A 26192-nucleotide genomic window follows, 5' to 3' on the forward strand; every position below is an offset into this window, starting at 1 on the left:
TGCAGACCAAATTCTCAATATGTATTGTTACCTGAAGGCATGCATACATGTACATGAACATCATTCATACAATTTCTACTATTTGGACCGTTTTGTGATATAAAAATATGTGTTCTTCACTGACTTGTCACAACTATCCATACAAATGTATGTATCACAATGTTATCAAATGAATCAGTTCAACATAAACTGAAAATGAAGAGATTAAGAACTTGCAATGTTATGAAATAGTGTTTGCATTGTCAATATACATAACTATATATATTGCTACTGTAGCTGAAAAACTAGTACACGTTATAAGGTACATTGTTACGATAAACTACACAACAAGAAATATGCGAATAAGAAAAGGGACCTGACATCTCTTGTTTCTACGTTTTTATGGAAATAAACCTTGTAAGAATTTGCATAGGAATGTTATGCAGTTAACTTAAAGTATGTGTCAATTTGACAAAAAGATATGGCAAGAAAGCCAGATCCCTGTTCTTAACTAATGTTATGTATATAATCATTTTTATATTGTAGAGAATGAGAATTACACAATTTATGAAGTATACAACAATAACCAAGGTGGGGAGTACACTACATTACAAAAATAAAAAGCACTAACTGAAAATTGGCCAAATAATAAAAGCACGTGATACGATGATACAAATATTTTTTTCACATTTTTGAAATAACAAATATTTTAAATAAAAGAAATAAAAGCACATGGTATAAGGCTACAAATATTTTTTTCTAAATTTAAAATAACTTATACTTCAAATAAAATACTCAGTAAAGCTTATTTCACCATGTTTTTTTTTACTTCGCCGTGTTAAAAAATTACTGATTTGGCCTATCAATATGCAGTGGTGTTTGAAATACAGATACAATTGCAGAACCCACTATTATATACATTGCAAAAAAAATACAAGCACATTTAAATACCAAGAAGCCAGCATGGCACTCTGATAGTACAGACAAAAACAGGACATAACAAATGAAAAGCTGTAAAACAAGCCACTTTCAGATGACAAACCATGACTGACCCAACTGCCTGGCCCTAGAGAATGAGGTGTAAGCTAATAAATTAAAGCACTTAATTACAGCAAAGGATTTCAAAACAATACATAACTGAATACAAAATTTGAATTATAACACGATATCTAGTAAAATATTCTTTTGCATTTGATGTTCACAAAACATGCTTAGTACTGAAAAAAATCTACTTTTAAAAGCTACTAAACAAGAGTGACATCACACATTTTTGTTTTTGTTTTTACTGTTAGTTCTACAAATTTATCAACTATTATGCAATCCTAAAAGAAATTCCTACATATCCTGTAGGGCCTACCATTTCTGCTTAAACATCTGTGTGCACAAAGAAATAAATGCTTCTGTTGTAAGGTCTTAAGTCTGCTGTCAATCAAATTCCAATAACAACTGTCATACACATTAAAACATCAAAGCATGTCATTTTGTGAACAGTGTACATCTAACCATAACAAAGTTGTTAAGATGTTTGCTTCTTACCCTTTAATTTTGCGTAAAGATTAATGAAACAGAAAACACGATACAGAAAAATACAAATGAATAAAACATCAGCCCTTAGGTTCACTGTTTCATGAAAAATGTCATTAGTAACTTTTCATAATCACTCTATAACAGAGCCTTTAACATACTGTTAAAAAGATGCAGTGATAGTCACAATACAATGCAACAATAATATGAACTGTATATGCAAAATTATTATGTTAAATGCAAGAACAAAGTAAACGATATACAACCAAGTACAGTGTTATTGCACTCAACAAATTACACAAACAATACTGACAGTAATGAGAAATGTAAAACTTCAAAACCACATGTGTGGCGCGCAATCGTATAAGCAGACATAAACAATCTCAAAATAGGCACCAAACATACAGGTATTTTTAAGTCTTTCTTCCTTTTTTGTAGAAATTTATGAATCTTACTTATACATAATCTGAAATAAACTACTTAAATCTAAAAAAGGGGGTTAGGTAGTTGTTTATCAAGGGATTGTCCTTCATCCACTCTTATTATTATCCATGTATACTGTTTAATAAACCTAGAAATCTTTTACATAGGAATGACTTTCAATTGGTCACAAACTCATATGTAAACACCGGCACATTATGAGTACATGTAGATAAGTGTTATTCCAAACATACCATGATTCATATGGCCAATAATGTACAGAATCTTCTGAACATACCATGATTTATATGCACAATAATTTTGACTTTCCGTTCAAAATGTGTGAAGTTCTCAATAAGTTTTCTCCAACATTATGTTCAAAAGTCCCATGGTTTGGGAGTTTTAAAATATAATTACTTACATAATAAACAATATTGTAAACATGTACTAAGAAACATACAAATAGAATAACAGCAGTAGAACATTTGCATTCATAACAACTGCATGTACCATTACACATATAACAAAGCACAGAAATTAATTGAGAAAAAACATGAGGGTCTTGTTAAAGCACGACCCTAGGTTAGTAAAACACTGGCAGGAATTATTACCAATTTCTATGGTGGTTCTGAACATATCCATTCTTAAATTTCTAAAAAAGTTCTAAGAGTCAAAACATAAAATGTGTGTTTTAAACTCTTCAATTAACTATAAACAAACATCACTTATGAAGACACTTTATAGTATATTGTAAATTCCACTGAATATTCTGTAACAATGCTTTTTTAGAACATCCACTTACCCTCCATAATGTTTATTTTTTTAATTAACCTCAATAAAATCCTTGGATTAAAAAGTTATACACCATCCATAAGTTGATTAATCAACTCATGCCTTGAGATGCTTTTGAAATGTTTAAAACCATAAATTTCATTGATTTATTCAAGTTTACTGTAAGGAAGAGAGCATTATTGAAAGCATATCACTTGTACTTGCAGAATAAAGACCAACATGTAAGTGAACATGAGAAAGAGACAGTGTTTCATACAAAGCCCATAGCAATTTTACAAAGATATTCATTTTAATTTGCAGTTGAAATAAAAACAAATTAGTCACTACATGTACATTGTTAATGGCTAATTATACCTAAAGCTGTAAATTCTGACTAGAAATTGTTTGATTTTTTTTAATTGCTAGGACTTTAAATATACTAGGTTGACCTTTTCTGATAAGAAAACTTTATACTCAAATTCTGCCATGTCCCTACTCGTGTAAAAAGAGAGGAAAAATGAAATTTAGGACTAATTGAAGTTGAACAAATGTCATTCTTGTAAATTCATCCCATCTCAAAAATGTCTAAATAAACATGTACGTTTAAAACAAGCAATAAACATATTGGCTGTTTTGTCAGCAATAAAAAACAATTGGTGTATTCAGACACTTTTAACAGGAAATATCAGAGCTAGGAAATTAATTACAATATTATAACTGAAAAATTACCAGACATAAAACACATAGAAGTATGTTGTAGTAAAAGACAAGCAAAACAGACTCAACCTGTCTTGTATTGTAAAAAGAGAATGCTGTTCTTTACAAGCCGGGTATGCAAGTATGATCCTACATTGCTCGCTCTGAAATAACCATCCCGACACTGGTGTGTTATACATCCATGTTTACAGACCATCCGGTTGTTAAACACTGACCAGCTCGCGCCGTGGGTAACGCCAGATCACCCAAACACTGAAACACAAATGACACTGATCATCAAGCATGCAACTCAATTTAAGCATCAATCGTGTTTTCAGTTGTGTTGTTTTCGAAACACTTTAGTGGGTCAAAACTGACCTCTCCTCCTTTCTGGGTTGACAAAGACTTGTCTTTTTTAATTTTAATAGACTCTGTATACAAGTGAACAAACTATTTGTTCTGCAATTGTGGCTTGGAAAAAGAGGAAATCGACTGAAAGTCCTAAAGCTTATGCCTCTGGTGTTTTATGTTAAGCTTCTGTTTTATACGGGAGAAACACTCAACTAAATGTAAAACATAAAGTAATCACGGTCCTGTTTTTACTTGAATTGTGTATCGTAAAACGTTGCTCACAGTATAGTCTGAAAGAGACTCACATTCGTTAACCATTCTTAAATTGTTATATTTCGGTCATATTTGGCCATCAAGTCAACAATAATATTGTCAATCCATGAAGTAACAAAAGCACCGCATATGAAGTTTCAAAGTTGTATGTGGAAGCAATTTGATTTTAGAGCCTATGTTAAGGTTTTAGCATGACCCGGACTGCAAACGGGTTTTCTCCGAAAACAGCCGAGCTAAAATAAGTCAAAGAGGTCATCATATTTATATTTAATTTACTATTTTATTCTAGTTTTAATATATCATTTCATCCAAAATAAAAAACATATTGTGATTGAAACAAAGTAAGTAAACTATATTAATAAAATTCCCATCATTCTAATTTCAAAACTGTGACCTTTATTGTCTACACAAGGTTTTTCTATTATCTGACCTTATGACCTAGTTTTTGACCCCAGATGACCCAAATACAATCCCAACCCAGATTTCATCAAGATATACATTCTGACCAAATTTCATAAAGATTGGATGAAAACTGTGACCTCTACTGTCTACACAAAAAATTGTTGACGGTTTTTCTATTATTTGACCTAGTGACCTAGTTTTTGACCTCAGATGACCCAAATACAATCCCAACCCAGATTTCATCAAGATAAACATTCTGACCAAATTTCATAACAATTGGATGAAAACTGCGACCTCTAATGTCTACACAGGGTTTTTCTATTATTTGACCTAGTTTTTGACCTAGTGACCTAGTTTTTGACCCCAGATGACCCAAATACAATCCCAACCCAGATTTTATCAAGATAAACATTCTGACAAAATTTCATAAAGATTGGATGAAAACTGTGACCTCTACTGTCTACACAAGGTTTTTCTATTATTTGACCTAGTGACTTAGTTTTTGACCCCAGATGACCCAAATACAATCCCAACCCAGATTTCATCAAGATAAACATTATGACAAAATTTCATAATGATTGGATGAAAACTGCGACCTCTAATGTCTACACAGGGTTTTTCTATTATTTGACCTAGTTTTTGACCTAGTGACCTAGTTTTTGACCGCAGATGACCCAAATACATTCCAAACCCAGATTTCATCAAGATAAACATTCTGACCAAATTTCATAAAGATTGGATGAAAACTGTGACCTCTACTGTCTACACAAACAAATGGACACACGCACACACACACACACACACATAAGGACGCCGGACATCACACCGTCACATAAGCTCACCATGTCACTTTATGACAGGTGAGCTAAAAAGAAATGCATAACAACTTTCCCGTACATGGATGCTCCGAAAACTGCTCCAATGACTAGCGTGCATGCATGTGTGATCAACAGCGTAGGTAGACTGTCGCTATTAAAGATAGCACGCAGGGTTTTTGAGTTTCGCAAGCTTTTGTAGTCCTGGCGAGGTCGACGAAACTTCACACTGTGATCTCTGGAAAAACAAAGTATTACTTGTTTTAGAGTTATATCATCATTTTATTCCACTGGTGTGATTTAGAAAACACTACAGCAAAGAAATATATCTTACTCCTCATACCAAAACTTTACATGAGCCACATAATACAATAAAGAGCTGCGCCATGAGCGCATGATACGCCCGTCGTTCGCCAATGAAGTAGTAAGGTAATAAATAACCCTTTGAATCATTTTTTTACTTCAGTTTATTTGTATTTGAATACATGGTTTATTTTATAAGTACATGAGCATGGAGCGCCGTCTCCTTGACATTCAACAAAGTCCCATAACTCTGGAACAACAATTCAGAATTCCGTAAAAAACGAAAGGGGATCAGGGTTTATCAATATTAAGATTGTGTTGAAATTTGAAAAAAATCCATCGAAGGATATTTGAGCTACGGTAGGACATTCAATGAAATCACGAAATTTTGACGAACAAAGTCCCATAACTCTGGAACGACAATTCAGAATTCCGTCAAAAACGAAAGGGGATCAGGGTTTATCAATATTAAGATTGTGTTGAAATTTGAAAAAAATCCATCGAAGGATATTTGAGCTACAGTAGGACATTCAATGAAATCACGAAATTTTGACGAACAAAGTCCCATAACTCTGGAACGACAATTCAGAATTCCGTCAAAAACGAAAGGGGATCAGGGTTTATCAATATTAAGATTGTGTTGAAATTTGAAAAAAATCCATCGAAGGATATTTGAGCTACAGTAGGACATTCAATGAAATCACGAAATTTTGACGAACAAAGTCCCATAACTCTGGAACGACAATTCAGAATTCCGTCAAAAACGAAAGGGGATCAGGGTTTATCAATATTAAGATTGTGTTAAAATTTGAAGAAAATCTGTCAAAGGATATTTGACGTAGCGTACGACATTAACAGACGGACGGACAGACGCGGGGTATACCATAATACGTCCCGTCATAGACGGGCGTATAAAAATGGGTCTTATGTCATGTGCTGCCAGTGTAGCTTCCAACCAACCTGCACCTTCAAGTCTTCTTCAGTGCTAGACTGGCCTCATGAGGCATAAGACCAAGTTTCGCAACAGACTTGGCATGACTTGGCTCAGTTATTATACAGATCCATAGAAGTAAAAAACATTTTGTGAGGCAATCTGTATATTCACAAATCAGCTGAAAGGTGGAAAAGTCACACACTTGTTTACCTTGTTCAGTCAGACGCAGCTACTATGAACTAAACACACCAATTTGAGTGATCAATTATAATCTTTAGATCCATGAAAGCAAAAATGTATAAAGTTACAAGCATTATAGCATACTGCTTCAATCAGAGATATGGGCAACAAGGCCATAGAAATTCTATTGTGACCAAATCCCACATAATTTTTGTGACCAACCATTGAACCTTCCATACTTGTTTTTTTAAATGCAGCATTTTACAAAATTAGTCAGCAAAACTGCTCTAAATGAAAATGCATCTGATGTTTAATGAGCTACCATATTGCAGCTATATTGATAGCAGTTTGTTATAATAGACATTGTTTGAAGAAGCAGAAGCAAAATATACTTTTCTATGAGTTGTTTATGATGCACTTATTTACATAGGGACATTGTTACTAGGATGCTTAACAATGTTATCATCTACATGTATCATGAAATATAAGACAAAAACATTACCAGATAATTGTGCCTTAAGAACAATCCAGGTGTGTTAGGTTACTAATGTGAAAACACCTCAATACAGATATTTCATTTGAAATGGGAATTGTTCAAAAAAAGGAATAAAAAACCTTGATGTTTTGTTTCCTTAATATTTTTTTGTCTTAAACAGCTCATTTTACTCCAGAGATTGTTACCACATTTACGCTTATTGAAAAACAATCAACAATATGTATTGTTTCTATAGATATCTTTCCCTTTGTATACTCATCTTAAGTTAAAACTCAAAGGGCAAGCACATTTGAACAAACATATTAGTAGGCATAATGAGTTTGTTAACAAAAAGGAGTATTCCAAAATAGAGGATGTACAAATATGTTTAGTTTATTGTCCCTTGGCTTTCATTCTGTATAGTACCCGTAATCATAATCAAACTCCAAACACCTGTATTGCATGCATTTCTAAATTCTTACTGTTCAACAATACCAATGATCTCCACAGGCATAAAGTGGATTTATTTTAAAATAAAATTGCAGCGCCCTCACACTACTTCGGGGGAAGGGGTCCGCAGCCCTTAGGAGGGGGAATTTTTGCGGCGTTTCCCTTTTTGGGGGATTTTTTTACTTACTCTCTCATTATTACATTTGTACATGATTGCACTATATTTATTGCATTTTTCATAATTTAGAATGTTTGAAAAGATTAAATTGAAATAGAATATAGATAAAATAATCATGAGACACATCTTTCAATAAAAAAAAAAAATAATAAATTTTATTTTATTTTTTTTTAGGGGAAATTTTTCTTCCAAAAAGGGGAAAAAAGTATACTTTTCAGGTGGGGGACTGCCGCCGAAATTCGGCGGCAGATTTTACAGATTGAGGGCCCTGAATTGCAAATAACTAATATTCATTTGAAATCTAAATAATTTTATTTCAGGTTTTTTGTTCAAATTGTTTATGCACCAGACCAACCAGACCGGTCAGAAAGTTAGTCATGAACTTTGCACCAAAGTGGACACATTCAAGTCATAAATTTGATGTATAAAGGCCCACAGCACCATCAACATATATCCTAAATATAAACCTAGATAGTAACTATGTGGTGTGTACAGGTCAAAAGTTCAATGAACATGATAACTAATGGCCTTCTAGCTAAAACAATGTTCACAGTAATGCATTCCTTGAACAATTTGGCCACTGACCTTGGCCATGGGGTCAATCATGCAAACAACATCATAGAAAATGACATAAAGAGAGCTTTTTTGTCTATCTTTAAAAATAGGTAGCAACATTGGATATAGAACATTCAACAAACAATTTGCATATCAAGGTTATGGTAAATACAAATTACCAGGGAAATAAACTAGAGCGCCGATGGCGGTGAGAGTCTATTTGCAAGATACCGGGAAGAGGGAAGTTTCTGCTGAAGTAAATGTTAAAGGATTAGTTGTCTGAATGAAAAGGTAAAAGGCTTTCAAAAAGATTTTTTATGAAGAACAAGACTATTGCCAAACAATAAAAGTCCCCTACCTCGCATGAAGCAGTAATATAATTGTCTCCCTTTGTTTTCCAGGGATGTAATTCTTTTAAGTTTGCCTTGTAGATGGTAATTTTCTAAAAATAACTCACTTGTGCCAATAACAGAATTGTTTTTCAAACAAAATTTCTTTTAGTTTCTAAGAGCGTTTTTTCACGTACATGGTCTTAGAAAAATTCACTAAAAATTGTGTAAACAATGTTCTAGGAAGAAAATGATAGAAAAAAGTTTCTAAATGAAAAATTGTAAGAATTACAAAATACTATATTAAATATCTATTTTGTCTGCCCAAAATTAGGGAAGGCTTGGAAAAGGACAACTGTTTCCCCTGTGGTTTTGAAATGCAGTATTACAAAAGCGTATTTGCCTTGCAAATAGACTAAAAAGGCCCAGCACCAAGAAAAGTTAATGCACTTCTCATCTGCATATCTGTATGTTAAATATTTAAAAGGTTTTGAGAAAAAGGTGTTACCAATTACCAGTTTAAAGGAAAGATGAAAATGGTAAAATTTAAAACAAGAGGGCCTGAAAGGCCCAAAGTCACTCACCTGAGATAACAAGATATTTTTGGGACAAATCTTCTGACCAAGTTTCATCTTCTGACCAAGTTTCATGAAGATCGGAAAATAAATGTGGCCTCTAGAGTGTAAACAAGGTTTTACTATAGCCATATAAGGAAAAATGCCCCGCCCCCTGGCAGCCATGTTTTTCAACCAACCGGCATCATTTTTGAACTCATCCAAGATATTATCGTTATGAATTTTCTGACCAAGTTTCATGAAGATTGGACAGTAAATGTGGCCTCTAGAGTGTTAACAATATTTTACTATAGCCATATAAGGAAAAATGCCCCACCCCTTGGAAGCCATGTTTTTCAAGCAAACATAATTATTTTCGAACTCATCCAAGATATCATTGAGACCAATCTTCTGACCATATTTCATGAAGATTGGACAATGAATGTGGCCTCAAGAGTGTTAACAAGGTGTTACTATAGCCATATATAGCCATATAAGGAAAAATGCCCCGCCCCTGGTGGCCATGTTTTTAAAGCAACCAAAACCATTTTTGAACTCATCCAAGATATCATTGGGACAAATCTTCTGACCAAGTTTCATGATGATCGGAAAATAAATGTGACCTCTAGAGTGTTAACAAGGTTTTACAATAGCCATAATATAAGGAAAAATGCCCCACCCCCGTGGTGGCCATGTTTTTCAACCAACCGGCTTCATTTTTGAACTCCCCCAAGATATTATAAAAGGATGAATCTTCTGACCGAGTTTCATGAAGATCGGACTACAAATGTGGCCTCTATAGTGTTTACAAGATTTTACTACAGCCATATGCAGCCATATAAGGAAAAATGCCCCGCCTCTTGGCAGCCATGTTTTTCAAGAAAACGTAATCATTTTCGAACTCATCCAAGATATCAATAAGACAAATCTTCTGACCATATATCATAAAGATTGGACAATAAATGTGGCCTCTAAAGTGTTAACAAGGTTAAAACAAAAGCCATTATATAGCCTTATGAGGAAAAATGCCACGACCCCTGGGGGCCATGTTTTTAAAGAAGCCAAAACAAATTTTGAACTCATCCAAGATATCATTGGGACAAATCTTCTGACCAAGTTTCATAAAGATTGGAAAATAAATGTGGCCTCTAGAGTGTTAACAAGGTTTTACTATAGCCAAATAAGGAAAAATGCCCCGCCCACTGGCGGACATGTTTTTCAACCAACCGGCATCATTTTCGAACTCGTCCAAGATATTATTGGGATGAATCTTCTGACCAAGTTTCATGAAGATCAGACAATAAATGTGGCCTCTAGAGTGTTAACAAGATTTTACTATAGCCATATATAGCTATATAAGAAAAATTGCCCCGCCCCTTGGCAGCCATGTTTTTCAAGCAAACGTAACAATTTTCGAACACATCCAAGACATCATTGAGATCAATCTTCTAACATAATTTCATGATGATTGGACAATAAATGTGGCCTCTAGAGAGTTAACAAGGCAAATGTTGACGCCGCACAACGCACGACGCAGGAAGGACAAAAGGCGATCACAAAAGCTCACCATGAGCATGTTGTGCTCAGGTGAGCTAAAAAACAATTTAAAAAGTCAAAAGTGGAAACTGACAGAAAGGCTCATACTTATGAATCGTCAGATTTTCTTCTTCTACTTTATCTTTTATCATTTTGCTTTTGCGCCATTATTATTTTCACTCTTACATGATAAAACTTACACTGTAAAACTGAAAAGTCCCAAATTCCTAATACTAACATTCTATGAGTTAAACGGTAAGAATGATTGTCAATGGAAGCCCAGTTGTCTTACCCCAAAGGGTTGCGCTCTGGCCCTGAGGACCAGTCCCAGATCCAGTCGGTACCCGGCTCCTCCCGAACATCCTGAAATGGGCACCAGCCAATGAGATAGCATCATATGAGGTACATTATGGGAAAACCGGGCTTAATGCATGTGAGTAAAGAGCTGACCCAGATAAGCATGTTCAGTCCACACAGGCTAATCAGGGACAACATTTTCCGCTTTTATGGAATTTTTTGTTTAAAAAAAACAGTTTATGCGAAAGTTTTAACACTGATTAGCCTTTGCACAGGCTAATCTAGGACAACACTTTGTGTACATGCATTAAGCCAGTTTTCCCAGACCGAGGCACAAATAAAGCTTTGTAACAAGCAAGACTAATACTCCCGGCACTTCTTTGTCAGCTAAGGGAAAATAACAGGGAATGTGTGGATTACTTGGATGAAGCATCACCCACATCTAAGCTTCCATGTCAATATTTGAAGTTTAAGTTTTATTGTTTGCGAAATGTGGAAGAATTTTGCTCCACAATCTTGTATCATTTAATGCCCCCTGATCAGTAGAGTGACCTACTGACTGACTGACAGAATGACTCCAAAATACATATCAGGGTATGGACCTCACAACATTCTTACAGTGTACAGCCACTTAAATAGATTGGAAGTGACCTGTTTGCTTGACCTGTCCTGTACAAGCGCACATTTTATTGCCAGAAACTTACATCTGCCCATTTTTAATCAAAGGTAGACAAATGACAAACATTGGTATACATTGGTATACTGTCAAAAGCAAGTGGTGCACTTTAATCTGAATTGGACAAGTATGCATGGTGATAAATCTAAAAGAGCTTTTGTTAACTGACAAAATGCAGTAATTAAGACTGACAATTTATGTAGGGTTGTGTGTTGTGTCTGACTATAATAATATTAACAGTTATTTATGTAGTCAGTACTTAGATAAGATGTCTTGTTCACTATGCATGTATGTCTGTACCACAGCTGACATACATATGTGTCAGTTGTTGATTGATAAGAAAGCTACATCAACTATTTATATACATACACATACATTGCTTAAAAAAAAATGTCTTTTACCTACACAGTTTGCAAAATTCCTTCTTAATGCATACAATGTAAGCACTGGGGGCAAATGTCCAGAATCAAAATAAGCACTGGGGGGCTTATGTCCTACCTACCGGTATTATTTATACTGAGGGGGGGCAATTGTCCAAATGTTCATTTTTTCATTGGGGGCTATGTCCTACAACCATTATCATCGTTATGGTTGTTCCAAAGGTAATATTTGAATGACAAGTTTTTCTTAACATTTGTCATGATTCATGTATTACCAACAGACTCCAGTACATCAGTTACATTCATATTGTCTACCGGTACTCACCACATTGGAAGTGTTTGAGCTGTTGGACAGGGAGAGCACTGGGCTTCTGGGACACTTGGGACTGAAACGAGGCAAAATTGACTGCATAAATAACTGTAGAAGTAAAGAAGCTTAAAATAAGTTCCCTCTGTACACTCTGCCACCTTTTCTCTCTCAAACAATAGAAACTAGTAGTGTGTTAGTCAGAAGAAAATTAGTATGAAGCCATCTCTCATTCTCTAAAATAGAAACTAACTGTATTAAATAGCAGGATATTATATAGAGTTTTGAGGTATCAATTCACAAGAAGACAAGATAACTCAATTTTTTGTCTGTCTGTGGATTTGAAGGATATTGTTTGAAGTGTACATACAATCAAACATTAGACACACATGTGATCAACTTGGCTGGTGATAATAGAACATTTAAATAGTTTTGTCATTTTTTATTCCATATACCGGTACTAAATGCTGCATCTTTTATACTGTAAATATCATGTTGTTGTTTGTAAATAACTTGAGCTTGTCACAAAAGTAACAAACAATGCCATCAGTGCCACATGGCATCATAGCTAGGCAGTTGGTAAAACAACAACTGTGATCCTAAGGTATGGCAAGTTTTGACCACAGGGGAATAATTTACAATACTTATTTTTAGAAGAACATTATATAATGATATAAATCCCAAATAATATACAATCATTTAAGAGAAAAAAGTGCAATTTGTTACAGATGTTTGATGACAAGGGCATGACCGGTTAATGTCACTTCGGGAAAGATTTGAAAGAAATTCCTAAAAGACTACAACACGATGTTGCTTTATACCAATTATTTAACAGGGTGTTTTATACTGTAAATATCATGTTGTTGTTTGTAAATAACTTGAGCTTGTCACAAAAGTAACAAAGAATGCCATCAGTGCCACATGGCATCATAGCTAGGCAGTTGGTAAAACAACAACTGTGATCCTAAGGTATGGCAAGTTTTGACCACAGGGGAATAATTTACAATACTTATTTTTAGAAGAACATTATATAATGATATAAATCCCAAATAATATACAATCATTTAAGAGAAAAAAGTGCAATTTGTTACAGATGTTTGATGACAAGGGCATGACCGGTTAATGTCACTTCGGGAAAGATTTGAAAGAAATTCCTAAAAGATTACAACACGATGTTGCTTTATACCAATTATTTAACAGGGTGTTTCAGACGATTTTTTTTCCCTTAAACCTTTACCACTTAGATACCGATTCTCTCACATTTGTAGTCCCTTAGATTAAGTGAAATTTAATTAGAGACCTTCCTTACTAAATTTAAGTTTTAAAGGCTTCATTTTCAACCCTTATATACTGATGAGCAGCAAACATTATAAAACCTGAACAGTCTGCAAGTTACTCGCAGGCTGTTCTGGTTTTATCCTGTTTGCACATTATTATAATATTATTAAGTCATTTTCACTTTGCTTCCGAGTGGGAAAGGGTTAAGTTAAGTGTTTATTGACATTGAGACCCCTCGAGCATGGCCAGTGTTACTCTAGAAGCAAAATCTGAGAAAACTTTATAGCAAACTACAATATAAAATACAAATTATAACATCTGTGGAGCATGTGGGATGATTACAATTGCACATATCCCATTCCAAATCCTGCAAGTCTAACTGTTGTATGTTGACAAGTTGTTGAGAACACATGCAAGCATCTTTGTGTCTACAGACAGATGGACAGCATGATGTCCCTGGTGCGGTGTCAAGAATAAAAATATCACACTGAGAACATTATGTAAGGCAACAGTTAATTGGGTTACGGACATCATTCTTTCATGGAACATGTTTTATTTATACAGTGGTGTAAAATTCCATTCACATTTGCAACTTAAATTGTGCTCCAGACCATTATGATTTCCAAAATTCTCAACCAAATGGGGGATTCTCATTTTAAGATCTGAGTCAGCGCTTTGATTTGATAACAGTGCAAGTGATAAGACAGTGTCGCTAATTGGACAGAAAGTAAGGACAACCTGATTTTATCAGATTGTAAACCACTTAGTGAGTGGCTTTTACCCCTGTTATATTCCAGCTTGTTATTTATTGACTGAACAACAACATGACATTGTGTGTACATGTACATTATACTATGTAAATGGACTCATGATGTCAGCACAGAATATGCTAAGTTTACTTTATAAATTGGCTTTCCTTTCATGATAACTTGGTTAACAAGCAAGCAAGAATAATAACGGATTGTGATTTAATCCAAAATAAACTTTAAAAAGTCCTCAAGTTTTTTAAATTTTTTAAACGAAATAAAGTCTTTCTTTTCCACAAATGCGTTATAAATTGGTGTTCATATTTATCATATGTGAAACAAATATTTGTATTATATTGGTTATGTAAATGCAATAAATTGTAACTCTACCAAAGCTAATATAATGTGTCTTACTCTTAAAGTATAAATTGGTGTTCATTTTTATATCATCATGTGAAACAAATATGTGTATTATATTGGTTATGCAAATAAATTGTAACTCTACTCTATCAAAGCTAATATAATGTGTCTTACTCTTAAACTTTCATTCAAATGGGTACTTACAAATTTTAATTAAATATCCCATACTGTTAAATCTCACAGTCAGTGTTATCAATTTAAATTTCAAATAAGGTCAACAACAAAACTACCATTGATACCTGTTAGAGGCAGTCATAGTGATACAATAAAAATTGGGTGATAAAGCTGTTAATAAATCCCAGACAGTCATTTGTACTTGAACACCTCTATCTTTATAACTCTAATTCTTAAAGACTGCATGGCTCAGGATATCCACTGGAAATTTCACATGCTTAAATTTGAGATTATTTTCTAAATTCTTTGCTATGAAAACATTCATCCTGGATGTTTTGAATTTCCTGGATCACCTGCGTTTCTGGGTCTTTTTATGCTGCACATGAAAATGGATCTGTGTGAATAGTATAGATTTTGTATCAAAATTAATATTATTATTTCATAGGAAAGTCTGATACATAGCTCCTTATAATGTTTGAATAAAAGTGTTGGTTAGCATTTAGACAATTGCAGGCTGGTGGATAGTTAATGCAGCTCTGCACTTTAACTCCAGATCATACCGCACATGCAACACATGTTGCAAAAAAAATCACATCAAACACAACTGACCTTTGCTTGCAGCAGCCATAAAAATCACCAGATCTAAATATTATTAAACATTTGTGCACATGTGTGTAAAGACACAACCTTAGCCTATTAGGAGGGATGGATGAATATGCCAAGGGCATTGATCAGATATTTTTGGATCTGAATGAGATACATGATTGTGTTTAGTGGTCATCAGAGCAATTACTATATACACATGATACTGACCGAAAAACATATTGTGACTTGTGATAAACTGTATAATGATTTTCACTGTTCGTGATTATTATTAGCATACATAATTGTGTGTCTCTTATTTTCAGTGATATTGATAGTTCAATAATCTATTTGCATATCAAATCCTATTAAATTTCTTAGAGATTTTAACAAAAGGACCGAATGCCTTAGGTAGCTCACCTGAGAACAGAAAGAACTTACTTAAAACCTTTCTTAGTAGCATTTGTGATTTTTGTATAATAACTGTAGCATCTGAACAGGCTTTTTTACACTGCGCTATTATTGCACTTGGCTGAAGTCTCATATAATGTACAAACAAAAGTCTTGATAAAGTTTTAGGCTGATCGTTCAAAAACATGTGAGTTCTAAAATGTTAACAAGGTTTCACTATAGCCATAAAGTGCTTTCCACAAACTACTTAACGGTCCCTCTATGGGGTGCTTGATTTTCAAAATCAGAGTACTCGGGTACTTAAAATTTTCCAATCTGTTTTTTTAGTAACTTCAACATGCCATTCTTTCTAGTATGCAACTTAACCAGACCCACAGTGTGTAACTTACATGTTACCAGACTCTGTCATGGTCTTTTGGTGTGTAACTTAACCAGACTCTGTCATGGTATTTTGGTGTGTAACTTAACCAGACTCGGTCATGGTATTTTTGTGTGTTACTTAACCAGACTCTGTCATGGTCTTTTGGTGTGTAACTTAACAAGACTCTCTCATGGTATTTTGGTGTGTAACTTAACAAGACTCTGTCATGGTATTTTGTGTGGGTCAGACTTAACCAGACTCTGTCATGTTATTTTGGTGTGTAACTTAACCAGACTCTGTCATGGTCTTTTGGTGTGTAATTTTACAAGACTATGCAGTGCTCCAGCTAGGATTTAAAAAGGGCAGGGGGCTTTTTGTCAAAAGGGCACTTTCGATGCGCAGTATTTTGTAAAAAGGGCACTTTCTATGCGCAGTATGTTGTAAAAAGGGCACTTTCGATGCGCAGTATTTTGTCAAAAGGGCACTTTTCAGTGCGCAGGCTTTTCTGGAATGCTCCCTGTTGCATGTTAATTTATATGTTATTATGTTATTAATAATTGTTAGAATATATTATTCCCATTATTATTAAACCATTTAAATGTCTACAATGAGATTTTTTTTTAAATTACTTGTAATGTTATAAGAGATTTGTTCATTATCATATGTAAAAAAATAAATAATTTTTTTAAGGGCAGGGGGGGGCCTAGGAAGGGCAGGGCGGAGATTTGGGAGGGCAGGGCGAAGGTTCGGGAGGGCAGGGCGGAGCGCCCTCAAATTTAGGCCTAGCTGGAGCACTGCTATATGTCATGGTATTTTAATGTGTAACTTTACCAGACTCTTGTCATCATTTGTAACCTAACCTGACTCTTTCATAGTGTTTTGCTAAACCATGTTATGCTACGTTTTTTAAGATGCTGCACATTAAGAAGTATTTTAAAAAAAAAAGAAAAAAAAAGATGGTTTTATGTTTTTTCATGAAAACCTTTTTTTGATAATAAAAACATCAAAATGGTTATCAAATTCATTTATCTCAACACAATATAACAAAAGCTCAAACTTTTCACAAAGTACTCTAAAGTGTCAGGGTAAAGTTAAACTGTCATCAACATTTCACATTTAAATGCAACATAATAACATTTTTTTGAAAAACTGACATCGTTTTCTTAGACGCTGTTGTTTTTCTGGCAAGTGTCCTCATAATACATCCCCCTTTTTATGCAGGCATATAATAAATAATGACCTTCAAAATAAAACAAGCATGAAATCCTCAATTTGAGTTTTAAAACAATTTTATTTTAGGAGTGAATGAACAAAACTGTTGTTTTTGTGTGCTGGCATTATATATAAATAAAATAATACACATTATGTGCAAACATCACATTTAACCTCAAAAAGCAGTTACTACCCTTAACACTTCCAGTGCTGGAACAGAATTTTGAAGGCATTCTGTGGCGTCTCATCTGGATCCAAACTGTTTGCTATTCTAATACATATAGTATTCTTTGAAAAAATCGAAGAAAATGCTAATTTGAGAAATTCATTCAGACGACATTTTAGCAGACGACAAATTTCCCAGCATACAAAGGGTTAAACATACTTCATGACCTCATTCTTGCAAGTCACTGGGCCAAATAACTGTCACTGAAAAATGTGTAACAATAGAACTGTGGTTCATGCTGTTAAGCCATAACAAATCGGTTAACATGTAGAACAGTAGATCTGATATAAATGGCCCGCTCTTGTGTTGAATGAAATGCATCCACTCATTGGTAGAGCAGTATACATTTTGTTCTTTCAAAATGTACTATTTAAGATAAAAGCCACAGCTTCAAGCTGTCACAAATAAATAAGTATTTGTATCATGCAAATCAATAATCCACATGTCAATGGTTTACAGGGTCAACCAAACAATAGCTCTTAAAAACCGTATTGGTTTTGCCGACTAGTTACCTGCTTGTTTGTGTGGTCATGACCTTTGAGTCATGACAAGCAATACAGAATAATCTTTTGTATAATCTATAATCTTTTTAAACATCACAATGAAACCATCTTATTGGTTAATTGGGTAAAAAAAAAATCTTTTTTCCTACCACCATAATCCCAAGAATATCGCAATAACCCAAAATATTGGTTAAGCAAAATAATTTTTGTATTCAATTTTTTGGTGTTAGAATTATCAAAATGATTCAGTATTGAGTACAAATCAGGGAGAGGCTTAGTATGCACTGAACACTGTTATGCAACTTGCAACAAATATAAACAACTAATATAAACAACTATTTTTTTTTAATGCAACTATTTTATAAAGAATAAAATTAAAATATTTTCTGTACCTACCATGTAACCCACCTTAATTTAGAATCAGTAATTTGAGGAGAAACAACAATATTTTCTTTTATTGTTGGTTTAATGTAAGTGACATAAAGGAATAAATGTGTAACTGTGTAACCCAGCCAGAAAAATCACTGGCTACAATGGTGATTGAACCCGGGATCACCTGGTTCCAAATAAGGCAGACACTCTACTGCATCGCTATTAAAGCTAGCTCATATAGCAAGGCAGTTTAAGTTCTCCTAATACCAAACCCTACTACACATCCCCCCTCCATATGCGAAATTCGTCCACGAATTTCCTACTGCCACGACATCTGAGGGACATCTCACACATATGGAGTTTTTACTCTGGGCGCCAATGTAACCCAGCCAGAAAAATCCCAGACCAAAAAAGGGATCGAAACCAGAACCTCCCGGTTCCAAATCAGGTAGACACTCTACTGTGTCGCTATAAAAGCTAGCTTACATGTATAAAGCAAGGCAGCATGAGTTCTCCAACTACAATTGTTAACAATGCTATATCACAGGGTTTTTTTCCAACTTTTTGGGAAGATAGCCCATGGCTTTGGAATTGGGAATTTTATCTGCATTTTCATGAAATTGGGAAAATTCATTCATTAGCCTTTTTTTTCCACCCAAAAAGTCCACTAATTAGAGAAATACTAAATTTGATATAACACTTTATAATCATTAAAATTAAAAGAACAAAATCATAAAATACTTTGTTAAATGTAATTGAATTAAAATTGAGATAAAATACGCATAAAACACTTCTTATTAAAAAAAAAAAAAATTCTTGGAAATTGGGAATTTTTTGCCACATTTTGGGGAAAAAGTATACTTTTTGGGATTGGGAACATAGCCGAATTTCGGCTATAAAATCGGGCCAAAAAAACGCTGTATCAGGTACACTAGTTTCACTAAACAGTTTTATCATCATCATCATCATCATCATCATCATCATCATCATCATCATCATCATCATCATCATCACTACAAATGTATGTAAATAATAAGGAGAATCATAGGCAAACACCATCTGATAGTAACAACTTGTTACAACTGATACTTGTAAATAAACAGTGCATCTCTAAAATTATTTTCTGACTTATGATTTACAAAAATAAAAAAGGGAATAAATCAAAATATGTGAGTTTACTTCATAATATTCAGAATTGAAACTTGATCTTGCCAAATACAATTAGCCAATCAATACTGTTAAGTGCACCACAATACTTTATATTGTAGTTCTAATGTTCTGCATGTACATGTACCACACAATGCTCATGATAACATTTGTCTAACTCTCTGCTAGAAATGTGAAATAGATATGACAAGCTGCTGGAAATAGGCATATGGTATGCAAATTATGGTATCTGAAGATATATTGCCTGAAGTAATTTTATGACAATGCATGTTACAATTACAAAGAATGTTGAATGTAATAATACTTAATGATTTATTCAAAATGTTACATAATGCACATTTGTGTTGAGGCAGACGGTTATTCAATGCATCATTAATGACAAAAAGACAATGAAGATAAATTTAAATAACAATATCCTTCTTTTCTACATTTGTATATAATAATATGGAAACTTGAAAACATACATTTTAAAAAAGCGGTGCTTATAATGACACAACTGATTCCAGTATGCAATAAGAATGTCATTAACCGAAAAGTACCATATATGTTGTATTCAATCCAACCTTATTTTACCAAATGTACCATCGTGTGATTAAATCATTAAAATGTAATATATAACAGAACTTTGATTTATGCTCTTCAGATTAAGTTACTTTTGTCAACTCAATAAATATTATTATAAAAGTTGGAACTTGATGTCATATGCTTAGGCTTCCTATTAGAATATGATCCAGATCATGCAAAAATGGGTCTTATGCCATATGGCTTCAATAGTAGCACCAGCCCAAGCAGTCTTGTCAAAAGCTACACTGTCCGCTTTAATGCCACGCAAGGTTTTGTGGTCTCATAACAATTTTAGTAGTATCCGGACCAGATTGCGGCCATGCTCAGGCTGGGCTTGATCTACACTCCCCTCATATGGCATAAGAGTTTTAAATTACCGCAGTATAATTTTTGCATCACCCAGTTCATATACAGTATAATAATTAAGGGAACCTAACAGACTAATGGAAATGCTATAGACTCAAATAGAACCTTCATTTTTATATTGAAAGTAAAGCAAAATCAAACTATATGTAATTCCATGGAAAGTAAAGCAAAATCAAACTAAATATAATTCCTTAATGAAGCTGACAAAGATACCTTGTTCTTGCGGAAGGCTCCCTACTGTTGTTGACAGATTCACGTTGAGCATCCGTAAGGAGTTTCTCTATATTGAGGGGTGTGTAGATACCGCTGCTGTGTATGTCTGTGCCCTCACGCTTGGGGCTGCTCTGTCCACTGGCCTGGTAGTACAAATCCACCCAAGACTCTACAAAAAAGGGCATCATGTGACAATTCACCGGTAGCAGATAAGTGGAAACAGTGTATTTTGATTTTTCAGTATTTTAAGGTAATAATATTTGGTCTCGATATTTTAAGTCCTTGTGGTATTTTAGGTTGCACATGTGAGGACCAGGAATGAGCCCCAGCAATACCAAGTATACTTGCTGAACTCTGCTTACAAAAGTTGGGACTATTTTTTTAAAACTAAAGGTGCATTTTACAGCTTTAAAGGTATTGGTGCTGTGACAGGAAAGTTCAAACCTGAACCACCCAAAGAAAACTCCACCTCTCCAGTGTGGTGACCACCAATTGAATAACTGAGAGTCTCCCAAGTATAGGTATTTGAATCATGTTTGTCTTGGTGAGAAGCAAGTGTACCAACTGCAGCTCTTACAAGAACATGTTTTTATAATAATAATTATACACAGTAGTTCAATTTTCTAATTTATTTAACGGAGCTTAAAACACCCTAAACTTGCCAATGTGGAATGCATCTAATTTACCTTTTTGAGGAGTGACTAAGGGTATTTTAGCCCTTCCAGTAAAGAGTTGTAACTTACATGCTACTTCAGTGGATTTAAAATATTGCCATGTTAAAAGATGCTGCATGAAAAAACAAACAGAATAACATCTACCATTTCCATGCCAGAATTCAAATATCTATAATTTACTATTAATAGTTACTGAATGATTGTGCAAGATTTAAGGAAAATAACACTGATAAAACAATGACTTAATGACAGAAGCCTTTTTTTTTTTCAATTCCACAGCTACATGTACATTCCTTACAAATGCCATTTGGCCCAGTTTTAACCTGCAAGCTGCAAATTAATAATTTATTTATGCAAATTATGCCTAGGACATTTAGCCTCTGGCACTTTAATGACACCATTATATGCCATTAGTAGAAAGCATTATATTTAAGATTTAGGTAACCAGGGCTTTTCTCACCATTTTGGATATATGAACTATACCATGCCACGACAGGAGGGAACCCTGTATTTTTAATTTTTTATATATATATATATATATATGCTATTATGGTTATTGAGTTTTAGCTCTTTAAAGTGATCGACATGGAAAATCTTTATGTGGACACACTTCAGTCCGACCAAACACTATTTTGGAAATGGGTCAATTTCTGAGGGCTGGTAACAAAATATTGCTGGATCAATGGTACTGATGTTAATTTTTCCTGATAAATAATTGTATTAGCTTTCGAAAACAACCGGTGTGTAGTTGATTCGTTAAAATTAGTTCGAGTTACATGGTTTACAGTAAAGATGGTGTAGTTTTATGGCAAATGAAGTTGCACTCCTTGTTTCTATAAGAGGGGGGGGGGGGGGGGGGGGTACACTCTGCTTAGAAGCTTAGAGTGTCAATGCGCCGTCTTTTGTCCAAAGGTGCAAAATTTGATCACCACTGTAAATGCTAAGGAACACTGATACTGCAAAAACTTATCAACCTTAACCTGTCTAAAGCACAAACTCATGCAAATGGTACCATTGAAGCAAGAAATAAATGCTTTTTATTTACTTTGAAATTATTTTGTACGCTCTATCCACCATATTGGGAAACTGTTGTAATATTGCCGACTATAAGTGTCGCTATCGGTTTAATAGGTTGCAGTACACCAATCTTTTGCACATCGTGATATTTGGTGTAACCTAAGTTGATAACGATGTTGAACTTGAACAGATGTCGAATTTTTACACTGTTCAAAATTTCAAAATGAAAATGTCAGCAAGAATAGTGTGTTGAAACATTGCCGTGTTTTTTAGGTTGCATGCATGCAAAGGATAACGACCATAGTCTGCCATTCAGGTGAATTTAATGTGTTTTTGACGTTTATTCATTGCTTTCCTTAATTGGTAACAAATAATGCACGAAATCAGTGCGCAGAACTATGATTGTGTTTATGAAAGGGTGCATATGTACCCCCAGAGCAGCCTTAGCACAAATTATCAAAGGCTCTTAGAGTAAGTTTATACAAAAAAAAAATTAAAAGAAGTTTCTCAAGATGATTAATCTGAATTTTATTTCAAGTTCATCTATTCAAAAATTCTAAATTGATGAGAAAAAAAAGATTGTAGTACAAACATGTACAAATGTAGTAATGAGAGAGTAAGTAAAAAAAATCCCCATAAAAGGGAAACGCAGGGAAAATCCCCCCTAATGAGGGACCTGGATACCTTCCCCTGATGGCCAGAGAGGGCCCTGGAATCTTCTTTTAATAAATAAAAACACATGATAAATATAAGGAGGAAAAAATAAAAATATTTTCAGAAATTAACATTAGCTTTGTTTTTTTTAAATTGTGAATGCAGTATAAGAATACTTATTAATATACTTGTATACACGTGCAGTTTCATAATAACCTATGACGAAAGATTATTATGTGAAAGAGCACTCTGCTCTATGAATGAGCTAGTTTTCTGAACATAAGGCCTAAAAAAAAACATATTTGTTTCAGGTTACCCGACCGACCGTGTGAGTTTACCCCCGACTGCAATTTTTGTATCCCAAAAAAATCAAACAATCGTGTTTTACACTATTCGGCCAGGATTTAGATCGCAAATGTATTGATTAAAATAATGACATTCAAAACAATGTATTACAGGTAATTATGGACAAAATCGGCAGAGTTGCATTCACACATGTTTATCTCTTTTGTCCAAACACCGCAGACAGCAGTCTACATAGTTATTATTGACCAGTCGCCAAATACGCGATCGCACTGCCCACTAAGTTGTGTTTTCATAAAACGCTTATTCCATTACTCCGACAGTCTTTGTTTGTCGGACCATGTGGCTGCAATAAACAAAAACTGATTAATTATTACGTGAGTTTGATTGACGGCTGGCGAGTGGTCGATTGATATTGACATGGGGTTATTGACGCATGTCTGATTCACACTGTTGCCCCCAGTTAATATCAGATCCTTCAGTAAAAAAAAAAAAATCCCGACCTACCGACCCTCATTTTTTTTAAGACCGTAACCTGAAACACACATGTTTTTTTAGGCCTAAATGATAAAAGCGTCGATAAATTGAGTAAGTAAAACGCCATAAACACAACCCTAAAACATTTTCCCACTCAACTAAGATAGAACTGACCTTGCAAATCGTCTCTCTGCATTTGTGTTCCGTTTGTGCTCATGTCTGATTCGGTCGAAAACTTGAATGAAAATAATGCGTAGAAAATTCCTTATTTGTTGTCGTTTCAGTTTATTTACATCTGACGTCACAAGCTTTGACCCACTTTCAACAGGGGAGAGCATTCTCTATCGCTTACTTCATGGAAAATCGGTAAATCAAGCAGCTTAAAATACAAAGAACTTTAGCGGTGTGTAGAAATACCGAAATCCCTCCCCGTAATTACCGAACTCCCCCGAAATCCCCATTAATATTTATTATTTATCAAAATACTGTGGATATTAAGATAGAATATTGCAAAATACACTGAAATCACTGATGAAACATTGTTTTTATCCAAGTTTGATAGTGAAAAAATAAAATATAAACAGTATTATTGGAATTCCGAGTATGAATTCATAGTGCATATTTGCACAAGCACGATCAGGTACTGAAATCCCTGCTGTTAAGACCTTCAAGTGTCAAAAAATCATCTGAAGGCTTTTTGGTATAAGAAAGCAGCGGTAGAGACAAAAACTTAACAACAACATCACACTTCTTTTGAAAAATATTCACTTGTAGCGGGGATTTCGGTAATTCTACATTCGCCCACAGAGAACCGAAATCCCCCATATTTACACCTGAAAGGGTCAAATATGTAATTTGTATGATTTGGCTTTTGGCTTCGCTTGAATGTTAACGTGAACAAAATGTTATTAATGTTAATTATTAAGCACAATTGACAGCATACGTTGCCTCTTAGCGGGGATTTCGGTAATTCTACATTCGCCCGCCGAGTACCGAAATCCCCCATAAATACGCTTTAAAGAGTCAATATGTCATCGGTATGATTGAGTTTTAGCATCGCATACATGTTAATGTGCAAACAATGATATTAATATTAATAATTAAGCACTCTTGACAGCATACGTTGCCTCTTAGCGGGGATTTCGGTAATTCTACACAAGAACATAGACGCGCGCCGGTACCGAAATCCCCACTGTACAAACCTTCAAGTGTCCAAAAAACAACAACATAATAGTACTTTCTTGTTGTTGAAATCAGTGATACAGACAAAAATCTATCAACAATCTCCCTTTTGGTTATATCTGTTGAAAAAAAAACTTAAAGCGGGAATTTCGGTAATTCTACATTCGCCCGCCGAGTACCGAAATCCCCCATAAATACGCCTTAAAGGGTCAATTTGTCATTGGTGTGATTGGGTTTTGGCATTGAATACATGTTAATGTGCGAATAAAGATATTAATATTAAAATAAATACGACTTAAAGGGTCAATATGCCATCGGTATGATTGGGTTTTGGCATCGCATACATGTTAATGTGCAAATTATGTTACATATACATATGCAAAAAAATGTTGTAAATATTAATTATTAAGCACACTTGACAGCATACGTTGCCTCTTAGCGGGGATTTTGGTAATTCTACATTCGCCCGCCGAGTACCGAAATCCCCCATAAATACGCTTTAAAGGGTCAATATGTCATCGGTATGTTTGGGTTTTGGCATCGCATAAATATTAATGTGCAAATATTGATATTAATATTAATTATCAAGCACTTTTGACAGCATGCGTTGCCTTTTAGCGGGGATTTCGGTAATTCTACACAAGAACATAGACGCGCGCCGGTACCGAAATCCCCACTGTACAAACCTTTAAGTGTAAAAAAATCATAATAGTGCTTTCTTATTGTAGAAATCAGTGATACAGACAAAAACCTATGAACAATATCCCCTTTGGTAACTTTTTTTGAAGAAAACACTTATAGCGGGGATTTCGGTAATTCTACATTCGCCCGCCGAGTACCGAAATCCCCCATAAATACGCTTTAAATGGTCAATATGTCATCGATATGATTGGGTTTGGCATCGCATACATGTTTATGTGCAAATATTGATATTAATATTATCAAGCACTCTTGACAGCATGCGT

The 26192-nt window shown here is 34.4% G+C and overlaps 1 protein-coding gene across 1 annotated transcript; it reads right to left on the bottom strand.

The window, feature by feature from the left end:
* LOC127841449 (BCL2/adenovirus E1B 19 kDa protein-interacting protein 3-like) lies at positions 1–24384 on the bottom strand. Its single transcript, XM_052370279.1, has 6 exons — positions 24220–24384; positions 20921–21089; positions 12404–12464; positions 11018–11088; positions 5314–5469; positions 1–3663 (listed from the first exon to the last, which is right to left on the bottom strand). Exons 1-6 carry the CDS (start codon positions 24260–24262, stop codon positions 3615–3617), a joined length of 549 nt encoding a protein of 182 aa, XP_052226239.1. The 5' UTR covers positions 24263–24384; the 3' UTR covers positions 1–3614.
* Between the last annotated feature and the right edge of the window lie 1808 nt (positions 24385–26192).

Source organism: Dreissena polymorpha, chromosome 8 (genome assembly GCF_020536995.1).
Source record: "Dreissena polymorpha isolate Duluth1 chromosome 8, UMN_Dpol_1.0, whole genome shotgun sequence".
Classification (NCBI taxonomy): domain Eukaryota; kingdom Metazoa; phylum Mollusca; class Bivalvia; order Myida; family Dreissenidae; genus Dreissena; species Dreissena polymorpha.